This window comes from Cotesia glomerata, linkage group LG1 (genome assembly GCF_020080835.1).
Source record: "Cotesia glomerata isolate CgM1 linkage group LG1, MPM_Cglom_v2.3, whole genome shotgun sequence".
Classification (NCBI taxonomy): domain Eukaryota; kingdom Metazoa; phylum Arthropoda; class Insecta; order Hymenoptera; family Braconidae; genus Cotesia; species Cotesia glomerata.
Window position 1 is genome coordinate 8,400,998 of NC_058158.1, and position 12,133 is coordinate 8,413,130.

A 12,133-nucleotide genomic window follows, 5' to 3' on the forward strand; every position below is an offset into this window, starting at 1 on the left:
ATCGCGGTGTGTATTGTTCTGCGAGACGTTTAATCAGTCTGTTAATTAACCGTCAGTTCCCATACGAAGTTGCCGATGCTCAACAATTTCCGTTCACTGGCCAAGGCACGGCTACTAATGCTCGGCCAAGTATCGGCGTTTTGTATCGGCCTAGCCTCGGTAAACCATCGGCTTTAATGTTTGGCCAAGCATTGGCGATTTGTACTGGCCTAGTCTAGGTACACGGAAAAAAAAAATTCGTTCTGGTAACCTAACTGTAGAGTTACCACAACTATACACAGTTTACTATTCGTTGTAGAGTTACAGTAACATAATGTTATTTAGTTCTGATAACTCAATGTTGTTGAGCTCTCAGAGCTCTACGGGATTGTTCTCAGAGCCAAACGGTACACTGATAAAAATTGACTTGACTCAAGAGCCAAAGTCTTGAACCAAGAATACCATTTTGAAGAAAATGATTTTCTTGAGTCAAGAGAATAAATTCTTGAGCTAAGAAATTATTCTTGGTCTAAGAAACTTTTCTTGAGTCAAGAATTTATTCTCTTGACTCAAGAAAATCATTTTCTTCGAAATGAAATTCTTGGTTCAAGAGTTTGGCTCTTGAGTCAAGTCAATTTTTTTATCAGTGTATAGTTGGGAGCGCCCTACGTTGCGCAGTAGTGGAGTGCGCTGACATATTTCATAACCTTCTAAAATGACAAACAGAATTATTTTGTTACTCATCCATATTATTAAAAATATATGAGGACAATTAAGTTTTCAGTTTATTTATTTAAGGAAATAGGTTTTTTTTTGTCAAATTGAATTTCGTTAGAACAGTTTTGTATTTGTGGTTTTTCAAGGTTCATTTGCAGTGAGTGTTAATTAAATTTATTAGTTGAATATATTGTGATAAGTAATAAGTTATCGGAATACATTCAAAAGACCCCATTTAACACAAAATAAAATTTGTTTTCGTTTATTTATCTTTTTTTGTGCATATACGGTAGTCATTTTATGTCCAATATTTATTAATATAATCAAGAAAATAAGATAATTTTGTGACGACCATATTTTTATTTTACAAATAATTTTTATTTGGAATATAAGTTCTATTATTATTTTATTTCTATTATAATACTATTCTTATTTGCCACATACAATTATTGTTGGCAATATAAATTCGTTCTGTCGCATTTATTTATTAAATTATCATTGCTAAATCGTAAAAAAAATTATTAATCAGACTGCCAAAAGTTTGTTATAGTCTCAGAACGATCCTGTAGAGTTGTGAGAGGTAAATAACGTTTAGCTCTCAGAGCTCAACGATGTAGAGTTGCAGGAGCCAAACGGTATTGTTACCATAAGAATACGTTAACTTACTGGAACTTTTTACAACTAACTAACTACTATAAAGTTCCTATAGCAAAATTTTTTTCTCCGTGTAAGCCATCGGCTACCGCACGAAATTTATTATAATATAATGGTATGTGATTTGATCATCAGCCATTGCTTGGCCGATGCTCTGGCTAATTTTTTGTTACACTTGAAAACAATTAATACGTGTTAGTCATTACTATCTTGTATTATTGTTTTAATTTAACGTTTGACCAAATTATAAACTAATATGTACTAAAAATTAGTAAATCAATTTTTTAAAAATATCTTACGATATTTTTTTAGGAGAAAACACCAATTTAAATTATTAACAATGTATTTTTTTTTATAAATATTATATTGATCATTTTTTAGTTTTTAATAAACATTTTTATTATTCAACAAGCTCTATTAAGATTAAATCAACATTTGTTTTCACTAAAACAGATTTAATAAGTAATGAATATTTTTTTGGAGGACTTTTTCGATAAATTTTTACATTACCCAATCAGTTAAACCTATTTCTTTTAGTATTAAAAAAAAAAATATTTTAGCAAGAAACTAATGATTTTTAATAAATAATTTATTTACATACAAATAGATTTATGAATATAAATAAAAATATACAAATATAAATATATATATTTATTTACTAATAAATCATTTATTTTTAATTAAGTTTGAACTTCTTGCTTAAAAAATGAAGTTTTAAAAAACTAGGAAGTTATTTTTTATTATTAAAATTCAGAAATTGTTCAATTATGAAATAAATAGAAAAATTCGTAACAACATTCGAGTTAACTCAATTATACTGAGAAAAATTGATTGTTGATCATTGAAATGATTAAACTAAGAACACTACACTCAGATCAGTAAGCAGCGCCCGTGACACCGCTCGAAACTTCCACGTAGACGGACCAGGTTCAAATCCCTTCACATCCAAATTTTTTCAGAATTAATTTCTATCAACCAGTAGTCCATCACCTCAGAATAATAATAATTCAAAAATAAACAACGAAAAAAAATTTTTTCAATTATTTTACCTAAAATTTGATTTTTTTGCCTATGCTTGGCCGATGCTCGGCCAATGCTTGGTTACTATGTTCGGCCGATGCTCAGTCGCCTATATCGGCTGGGTGTTACCATCCGATGCTTGCCCAGTCTTGGCCCAACGATATTTCACGATACTCGGCCGATACTTAAAGATCGGTTACCAGTCTTGGCCCAGTATCGGGCCGATCATAATTTTTTGTATGGGTTGTGCTGCTAACAATAAGACATTTGAATAATGTGCACTCGAAATTTCGATATTTTTAATATATTCGATTAAACTTTGGGTTTGAAAGTCACTCAAGCGGCAGTTATGAGCGAGGATATGACGATGTATGTAATGTATTTTTATTTTTATTTTCACTTTTATTGAGTCCGTAAAAGTTTAAAGTTTGGATTGAATATTTGATGGTCGTTTAAAATTTGATGTAAAGTAACGTGAAAATTTCCACACTATGCACACTCAAGATCTGTTGAAGAACACTTGTATCTGAAATTACTGCTTTAGCCCCTACGGCAAAGAGATTTGCGTGGGAGGGCTCCAAGCCCCTAGTTTAGTGCGCGTTTATTGGAATATAGTGCCCAGAAAGAGAGAATTTAAGAACGGAGCGAGTGGGCAAGAGAGACACGCGACCACTGAGGGGAAAGCTTAAAATATTCCGTCGCGTTTGTGTGGATATATGTTAGCTAGACAATCCGACGGACTGATGGTGATATCAAAAATATATATATATTTTTCAAATGCATATATATATATATATATATATATATATATATATATATATATATATATATATATATATATATATATATATGCGATGGATATCTATATGTGTAATTCATAAAAGAGAGAGTTATAATCGATTTGTCATCGGTTTTGGAAGTCCATAAAATTGTTGCCTAGTCGATTATATCCCAATCGAAAAAAATAAAAAAGATCAAAGGCGCTATCCTGGATGCTGGATTATTGCGAGGGTGAATAGTTGTATACGAATAACTATTACATTTCCTTTAACCACATGGGAAATTCCAATAAAAGTTGATCTTGATATTTGAAACTTTTTTCATTATTTTTTTTTTTCTAAATTTTAATTAAATCGTTAGATATTTTAATTATTTCATGATTTAGTCAAACAAATAAATTATTTTCAATAATAATAATTATAATTAATTTATACTGTATTTTGTTTCTATAAAGTTGATTTCGATTTATTTTTCTTTTCAAAATTTTAATTAAATCGTTAAATGTTTTAATTATTTTATAATTTAGCCAAACAAATAAATTATCTTCAATAATAATAATAATATTAATAATAATAATAATTATAATTAATTTATACTGTCGTAATTTGTGTCTATAAAGTTGATTTTAATATTTAAAACTTTTTTCATATTTTTTTTTATTTTAATTACATCGCAGATGTTTCAATTATTTTGTAATTTAATTGTACACAGAAAAAAAATTAACTTGAATCAAGAGAAAAATTCTTAAGCCAAGAAAATAATTTTGAAGAGTTTTATTGTCTTGGATCAAAACAAAAAAATCTTGAATCAAGTAAAATTTACTTAAATCAAGAAAAATTTCTTAGTTTAAGAATTTTTCTACTCAAATTAAGAAAATGAAATTCTCCAAAATTATTTATTTGATTCAAGTAAATTTTTTTTTCTGTGTACAAATAAATTATTTTAATTAATAAAAATAATTATTATTAATTTTTAAAATAATATATAACCTCTATAAAAATTAAAAACTTCTCGTATTTAAATAAAAAAATATTAAAAAATAAAATAAAAGTAATAACTGAAGCATATCCTTGCATTGTGCTCGTCAACTCATCTACAATTGGATCAAAGACAACTCGAGAACGACTAAAGTACCAATACACGTTGATGCGTCCGAGGAGATGCTTCATAACAAGTACCATTGTTAAATTTGCCGCTTTGCCAAGCGTACGAGACTGCTGCTCAGCTCGTTCTGCTTTGCTCTTACTCGTACTTGTACTTTTGCTACAACACGGTAACTCAGTCGTTGTACTAAGTCTTTATAGCTGAACTCCAGTCCTATCCATCCCCCTGCAAAACTAGAGGGGTCGCGCATCGCCCTCACTCTTACCCTCGTCCCCGTCCCGAACCACCAAGGCGTTATCCCGCCAGCGGAGCCTCAAAAGAGCTAATATATCCCGTGAGAGACAATCGTTTGGCTCCCTCAGACTGTGAGCAGTACAAGCCCTCTTACCGCAGCATTTCTGCCCTCGACGCGTCGTGGCTACACTACGGGCTCCGAACGGAAATTTCCTCAGCCTCCTCCTACATAAGCTCGTTTCCTATCCAAGAGGTCCTCGTCCCGTTATCTTATCCTTATAGGCCATATCCTACAGCCTTATATCCCGCGCTGAATCCTCCGAGAAATCCGGGCAGCATTGCACCCGTGTAATAAAATGTCGGGAGCGATGCCAACCGACCGACAGATCACCCAACTTATTGAAAGGATATTTCATCCGCTCGGAGTCGAGCTATCCTGCTTATCCTACTACATCCCACACTCTGCTACCATTTACCCGATACTTTTTCTTCGTCGGCTTTCTTTTTCGGTTCCTAAAATATCAAACCTCTGGGGAGGAACCTCCCCTCAAACTCTTTCGCTGCACATGCCGACTCTTGGCTCTTGTCGTGGAGAAATAAAAAATAAAAAGTAAATCATCTCCTTCATCTTAACTCATATTGAGGCTTTCTTGGCTTTAGCTCCAACTTGAGCCTTAGCCACTACACATTTTCCATATCATTTATTATTATTTTTTATTACACAAGGATTCCCAGGGATTCACACCTCTTTTGTTGGCAATTGATTTTTCTTAAAGCCTTATGAAAAATACCACGGACCCTCTAAAAGCTTAACGGTTTCTTTCATAACAATTTTCTTATATTTTCTCATATATTTCAAATTTACTTGTATACAATAAGAAAAATTTCTTGACTGGAGAACAAAATTCTTGGGTCAAGAAAATTTTCGGGTGCCTGAAGGAAGACCGAAGTTGTGTTGGCCGAAGTAAAAATTTTTCGAGAAATTCTATTCTAGGTGGGTCATTTTTTCTTAATTCTTATCATAAATACTTGATACAATAAATTTTTATATTTGATCAAGATTGTTAGATACTTTAGGGAAGCAGTGCCACCTACTTCAGCTGAGAAAAAAATTTTCTCACCTTGAGAAAATTTTTCTCTTGAATATTTGATACCCATTTTATATTATTTTAGCGTGCAATTATATTGAATGAAAAAAAATGATGAAATATTATTTGATCTTCCTATTTGACATGTTAATCAATAAAAATATTAATGAATATTTACTTCTATCTTTATATTTAATTTTTTGGAGCAAGAGAGAAATTTTCTCAAGACAAGAAAATTTACTTCTATCAAGAACTAAATTTTTTGGAGCTTCGAGGCTGAATTTTCTCAAAACAACAAGATTTTCTTGACTTAAATAAATTTTCTTCGATCAAGATAATTATTTCTTAAAGCAAGAAAATTAATTTTGTTGGAATAAGTGAAATTTCTTGTGTCAAAAAAATATTTTTGCCTGAAGGAAGACCAAAGTTGTGATGGACGAAGTAAAAATTTTTCTTGACAATACAATAAATTTTTATATTTTATCAAGATTTTTAGATACTTTAGAGAAGCAGTGCCACCTACTTCAGCTGAAAAAAAAATTTTCTCACCTTGAGAAAATTTTTCTCTTGAATATTTGATACCCATTTTATATTATTTTAGCGTGCAATTATATTGAATGAAAAAAAATGATGAAATATTATTTGATCTTCCTATTTGAAATGTTAATCAATAAAAATATTAATGAATATTTACTTCTATCTTTATATTTAATTTTTTGGAGCAAGAGAGAAATTTTCTCAAGACAAGAAAATTTACTTCTATCAAGAACTAAATTTTTTGGAGCTTCGAGGCTGAATTTTCTCAAAACAACAAGATTTTCTTGACTTGAATAAATTTTCTTGGATCAAGATACGTACTTCTTAAAGCAAGAGAATTAATTTTGTTGGAATAAGTGAAATTTCTTGTGTCAAAAAAAAATTTTTTTTTCGCTCAAGAAAATAATTAGGAAGAAAAATATTTTCTTGGCTCAAGTGAAGCTTTTTTTCTGTGTACTCAAAAAGAAATTATTTTAGATTACTTTTTGAATATTTATAATTTTTTAAGTTTTATAATTCATGAAAATTATAATTTATAACAAATAAGAATGTTTCTTTCAATTGAAAATTACTAACGAGAATTGCTGTAATGAATTATGAATTATGATTATGACTGTGAGGGTATTAAAACTTACTGTGATTCTTGCACTCGAGCCTTGCTGTTGCGTATATACAAAGCGCTGCCAACACTTCCGACAACAAGGATAAAAGCACACGCGCAGGTTGCTGCGAGATATAATGCACCTGTACCATTTATGAAGGGACCGGCTTCTAAACGAATTGAGTCGTTACTCGGTGGCGCTTCAACTCCTGTAATCAAAAATATTTTTTATTACAATATAAATATATTTTATAATAATTTTTAATGTTTTGATTTAAAAATTTTCTCGTAAAAGTTATAATTATAAATCATAAATATTTTTTTAATCTAAAATTCAATAAATTTGGGAAAAATTTTATTTTGTATGAAAGAAAAAAATAAATTCATAGTATTTTTATAAAATTTCATTGATAATTATTACTACAATAAACCCATTGAAGAGAAAAGTGAGTTTATTAAAGCCAAGTCTTTGATCAGCCGACAATGTCCAGCAGAAAAATAGTAAGTTTATTCCTTTGGGAAATTCGAGGATTTCTTTTTGATATTATTATTTTTCCGTCCCCCAGTTAGGTGAGCACATTTTTATACGATGTCTCGCTCGAGCTTTGTCGTCTCTTTATCCTGTATGATTCTCTCCGGGATTTTTTTTGTTTCTCATTTCCTCGGCTCTTTGTTCCGACACCGCTGCAGCTGGTGGGCTGCCCGAGAAAGTCGAGGACCACTGTTTCATTTTTTTCCTCTCTTTTCACCGGGATAAATACACCGTAGATAAACCCCGTGAAAGAACAATCGCTAAAAAAAATATAAAATAAGTAAAAACAGAGCAATCCCACCATTTATTTTACATCGATAGCAAAATGATAAATCTTTTATCGTCGATTTTCCCTAAAAAAAAAAAAAGTTTTGTTTTTATAAAAAATTCCAATTGAATTTAGCGGAAGAACAGTTGGGAAAATATAAATAATTCTCCGCACAATTGCCGACAGGTAAACAAACGTAAAGCGGTTATTTCTAAGCAGAAAAAGAAAATGGGCGAAAAATGGAAAAAGGGTAAATGGGACAAAACAAAAAGGAAGACAAAACGCCAGTAAGAAAAGACAAGATAGGTTTGGATAAAAAGTCTTCTAGAGGAAAAAGGAATGAGTAAGGGGCAACGAGAACAAGTTAGCGAGGGCGAGTTTGCTCGGGTGTGATGAGGCGTGTGCAAGTGAAAAAAAAAAAAAAAAAAAAAAAAAGAACAAGTTAAATAAATCACCGGGTAGATCTCGTTGTTCGTATTCGGGTGTATAGCATTCGTTCAAACTGGTATAGAAGGCATAGCACGGCACATCTCGAGTCTACAGTGTAGGACGCTCAGTAGAGCACACACTGCCAGAGCCAAGTAAAGTGTGGCAGGGAATCTTATTTTGTTTATTTACGTCGACTTTCCATTCGGAGCGGTCCGTGTATTCGAGATCTTGCCCGGAAGGCTTTTCAACTTTTTTATTTCCATTTTATACTGTACCCTCATATTTATTTTTTCCTTTTTATTTAAACTCCGCTACCTCTACCTCTACTCCGAACTTGTTCATTTTCTTTGTATTGAGCTCGCTATACTCCGAACTCAAGATATCAGTTTCATAGCAGACGCTTTATACTTGCATTTAACTCAACAGCGAGAATTTTTCTTGAGAACAACTCATCTTCAGTTATAACAAACACAGCCAACTGACTTCTATTCCTTGGTATCTTCTCAGTGAACGGTACTGTAGACTTGTTCCGTTTACTGAGATCTTGTTCGAATGCCCGAGGCAAACAACTCTTAGAGAAAAGTTCCGGCAAAACTGTGCCAGCTTGGACGCCGTATTTCCAGACAAACGCAATTCAACGCCAAGCTCTACTACGGGTACACAGATATTTCAATTCTTCGATATTGCTTAATAATACAAGTTAAACTTTTTCAAATCTTCTCGACCTTTTAACGCGACTTGTTTTTTAACTTATTTCTTTACTTGCTAAAGTATGAGCTACAAAGTTAACAATAATAACAACAACAATTTTATCAATAATCATAGTGATATTTTATGTTTAAATTTTTTTTTAATTAATTAAACTAGTTTAAAATTAAACTAATAAATAAGAGAAATTTTGTGTCCAGAATAGACTGTGATAAAATCGGATTTTTTAGTGAAATTTAGTGTCATTGCACACAGTACAAAATTTTTCGTCAAATTTAACACAAAAATTTATGTTGATGACTTTTTTTACACAATCTGTGTTGAATCAACACTCTATTGAGTTGAATCAATATAATAAAATGTTAAATTCTACACAACAAAATGTTAAACTCTACACAAACATTTTTACACTTTACACAATGACGAAAAATTTTTTACTGTGCAAAGGTCTTGACTTGAATTTGTGCCTTTTCAATTTATTATGATAAGTATTTAGGCTGCATTTGAGAATTCTCTATCTCTAGATACATAATTAAGAAATGACCTTGTATCTCGTGAACTATTGACATTTTTAAAGATATAAGCTCACCCCGATGTTACACTCATCAAGACCTTTCATTTGAGTACCCACATAAATTTTTCATATATTCATAGATATTATATGTATATGTATATATGAAAAATATATCTAAATGCATGTGGGTACTCAAATGAAAGCTCTTGATGAGTGTAACATCGGGATAAGCTTATATCTTTAAAAACCTCAATAGTTCAGAAAGTACAGAGCAATTTTAAGAAATGATCTTATATCTTATGAACTATTGACATTTTTAAAGATATAAGCTCATCCCGATGTTACACTCATCAAGACCTTTCATTTAAGTACCCACATCATTTTTTCATTTATTTATATATGTATATTTGTATATTATATATATGTATATATGAAAAATATATCAAAATGCATGTGGGTACTCAAATGAGAGCTCTTGATGAGTGTAACATCGGGATAAGCTTATATCTTTAAAAACGTCAATATTTAAGAAAGTACAGTGCAGTTTAACAAAATTCATTATTTAATAAAGCAAAATTTTATTTATTTATAATTCACAAGTCACGGTAGTCACATAGTGACTGCAAGATTGCTAGTTTAAAATAAATATATTATCAATATTTTATCAGAAATTTGGTTAAAAAAATTTTGTATGGATTAAAATCGACTCGTAATAAGTTTTAGACCTCTCTAAAATATTTTTTCGCTCAACTTGTAACACAAGCGAAATTTAAAATGAAAAAAGTTAAACGAATCAAGTGAAGTTTTTCAGAATGAAAGAAATATAAGCTCCGAATGCTTGCATACAATCTGGTAGTGTGCTCGGTAGTTTTTTAAAAAAAGTATAAAATTGGAGCAATCTAACCTCACGTATTTTTCATCCTCTTTCTTCTACATTTCTCAGTACTTGTACCTCAAGATCCACTTGAACTTGTATATCGTCATTTTATTGTCCCAATCCTGGTTTCGAAGCAGTAGTCTTACCTGACTGGACATTTCACCGAGTGCCCGGTAGATGAGAGCTCTCAGATGAGAATCGGGAGGGAAGCAAGGACGGAGAAAGAGAAACGAGGAAAAAAAAGAGGATTCGATCTGGTCGTATAAATTGGAACGAAATTCGTGCGCTGTCTAGCTCGTGTGTTTCCTGTACGTGACTCAACTTCACTTGAAAACGAGTATTACAAAGTGCACCAGAGACCTGACAACGATAAAATCCTTCGTTTTCTCAACAACCCGCCGGGGGAGAAATCTCGTATCATCTGAGACGTGACAATTGACAAAAAAACACAACAAATAACGAATAAAAGTCTCGTAAAAACTTTTAACAATAATAAAATAGCCGTAGTTATATTCAACAGTCCAAAAATGCATCCGAAAGTGATAAAAAGTTAAATAAAAAAATATTATCATCGAAATTTTATAATAACAATGTTAGAAATACTTCATCAAATCATATTTATTCTCTAAAAAATTTTTAATTTCAGTGTGGTACTATTTTTTAAAATAAGATGAAGATTGGTATTCAACAACATCTTGTTTTAAAAAATAGTACCACACTGAAATTAAATTTTTTTTTTTCAATTTTAATTTTAATTTTTTCATTTAAAATTAAAAATTTTATTTTTTAATTTTAATTTTAATTTTTTCATTTTAAATTAAAAATTTTTTTTTTTAAACTTATTAAGGTTTAGTTTTTTGATTTGGAATAGAATTATAATCTGTATTATTTATAATCTACTTATAATTCATATATATTTGATTGCAAAATGCACTTGAAAATAATAATGTAAAAATAGGTACTATCTGCAGATAGATTCTAGTTAAATTCCAAATGGACGCCACTTCTCGGATCGAACTGAAATAAACGAAAACTGTACCTACTACAATCTACATAGAAGTAGTAACCATTTGTAAATTTTTTTCACTATAGATGGAACTAGGTTCCGCCCAACATGGAAACCAGTTAAATCTCGTTTTTTCCGTGCATTTAGCAATCTATCTATTAAATTACTGTATTATTTATAAGTCATCTTGTTATACATTATAAATTTTTTATATGCTAATTATTGTAACTATCAACCCTATTAATGGCGTAAGCTGTTGGGTTTGTTTAAATAAATAAATAAATAAATAAATAAAATTGTCATTTTTGAGATACGAGGTTGCGTTAGAAAACCATCGGTATGCACTAATTAATTTTTTAAGCACATATTTGAGATGCTGGAGGCTAAAACCAAAAATACCCGAAGTGCAAAGACTCGCTAATCCAACTATAACATCACTTTTTTTTTTGTTTTCAGAAAGCTAACAGCTCACGTTGTATTCTTTTACTGATTATTATAATTTTCATACGTGTTAATTATCTAAAGAAGTATTAGATTGTTATTAGAAGATTAAAGATTAAATAAAGTGTATAATAAAAGTGTTTATTATTTAATAATTACTGTTAAACAAAATATAAAAACTAATAAATAAATATTGACCAAGTTTCTTCAGTTGAATGTTGCTGCAAATTTGCACTGAGATAGTATTTACTTAGAATAACCAGCAAGTTCGCTGAGATACTGCTGGATTAAACTTCCAATGGAGACAAATGTCGAGGACAAAACCGAAGAGGCGTTCAGATCATCCGGGTTGTTACAAGTATCGTGCGACGTCTGGTGTTGCATAGTCTCTTTCCACTTGCGCAGTCATTTTGTATTAATGCTTCCTTCGCTTGGTGGTTTATCCTTAACCTGATCCGCCCCTTAACCCTATTCCTCTCCTTTCTTGTGCTTCTGGGCCTTGGCCTCTTCCTCATCGCCACAAGTCAGAGATGCCAGCGTCTTCGTCGGGCGACGAGCGCGTACCAGTAGTAACCGCGGTGAGTGGTCAGCCACGATCAAACAGTCTCTAACCGAGATTTACGCTTGACCAGAATTAAGTCCTT

The 12,133-nt window shown here is 31.1% G+C and overlaps 1 protein-coding gene across 4 annotated transcripts in view; it reads right to left on the reverse strand.

Annotated features, from left to right (window-relative positions):
• The window catches only part of LOC123269049 (tyrosine-protein kinase Drl), a 238,310-nt gene that overhangs the window by 19,426 nt on the left and 206,751 nt on the right, over positions 1-12,133 (reverse strand). For all 4 annotated transcript variants that reach the window (XM_044734562.1, XM_044734568.1, XM_044734552.1 and 1 more), the window contains one exon: positions 6,749-6,923. In XM_044734562.1, coding sequence (XP_044590497.1) covers positions 6,749-6,923 — 175 coding nt within the window. The remainder of the gene's footprint in view (positions 1-6,748; positions 6,924-12,133) is intronic.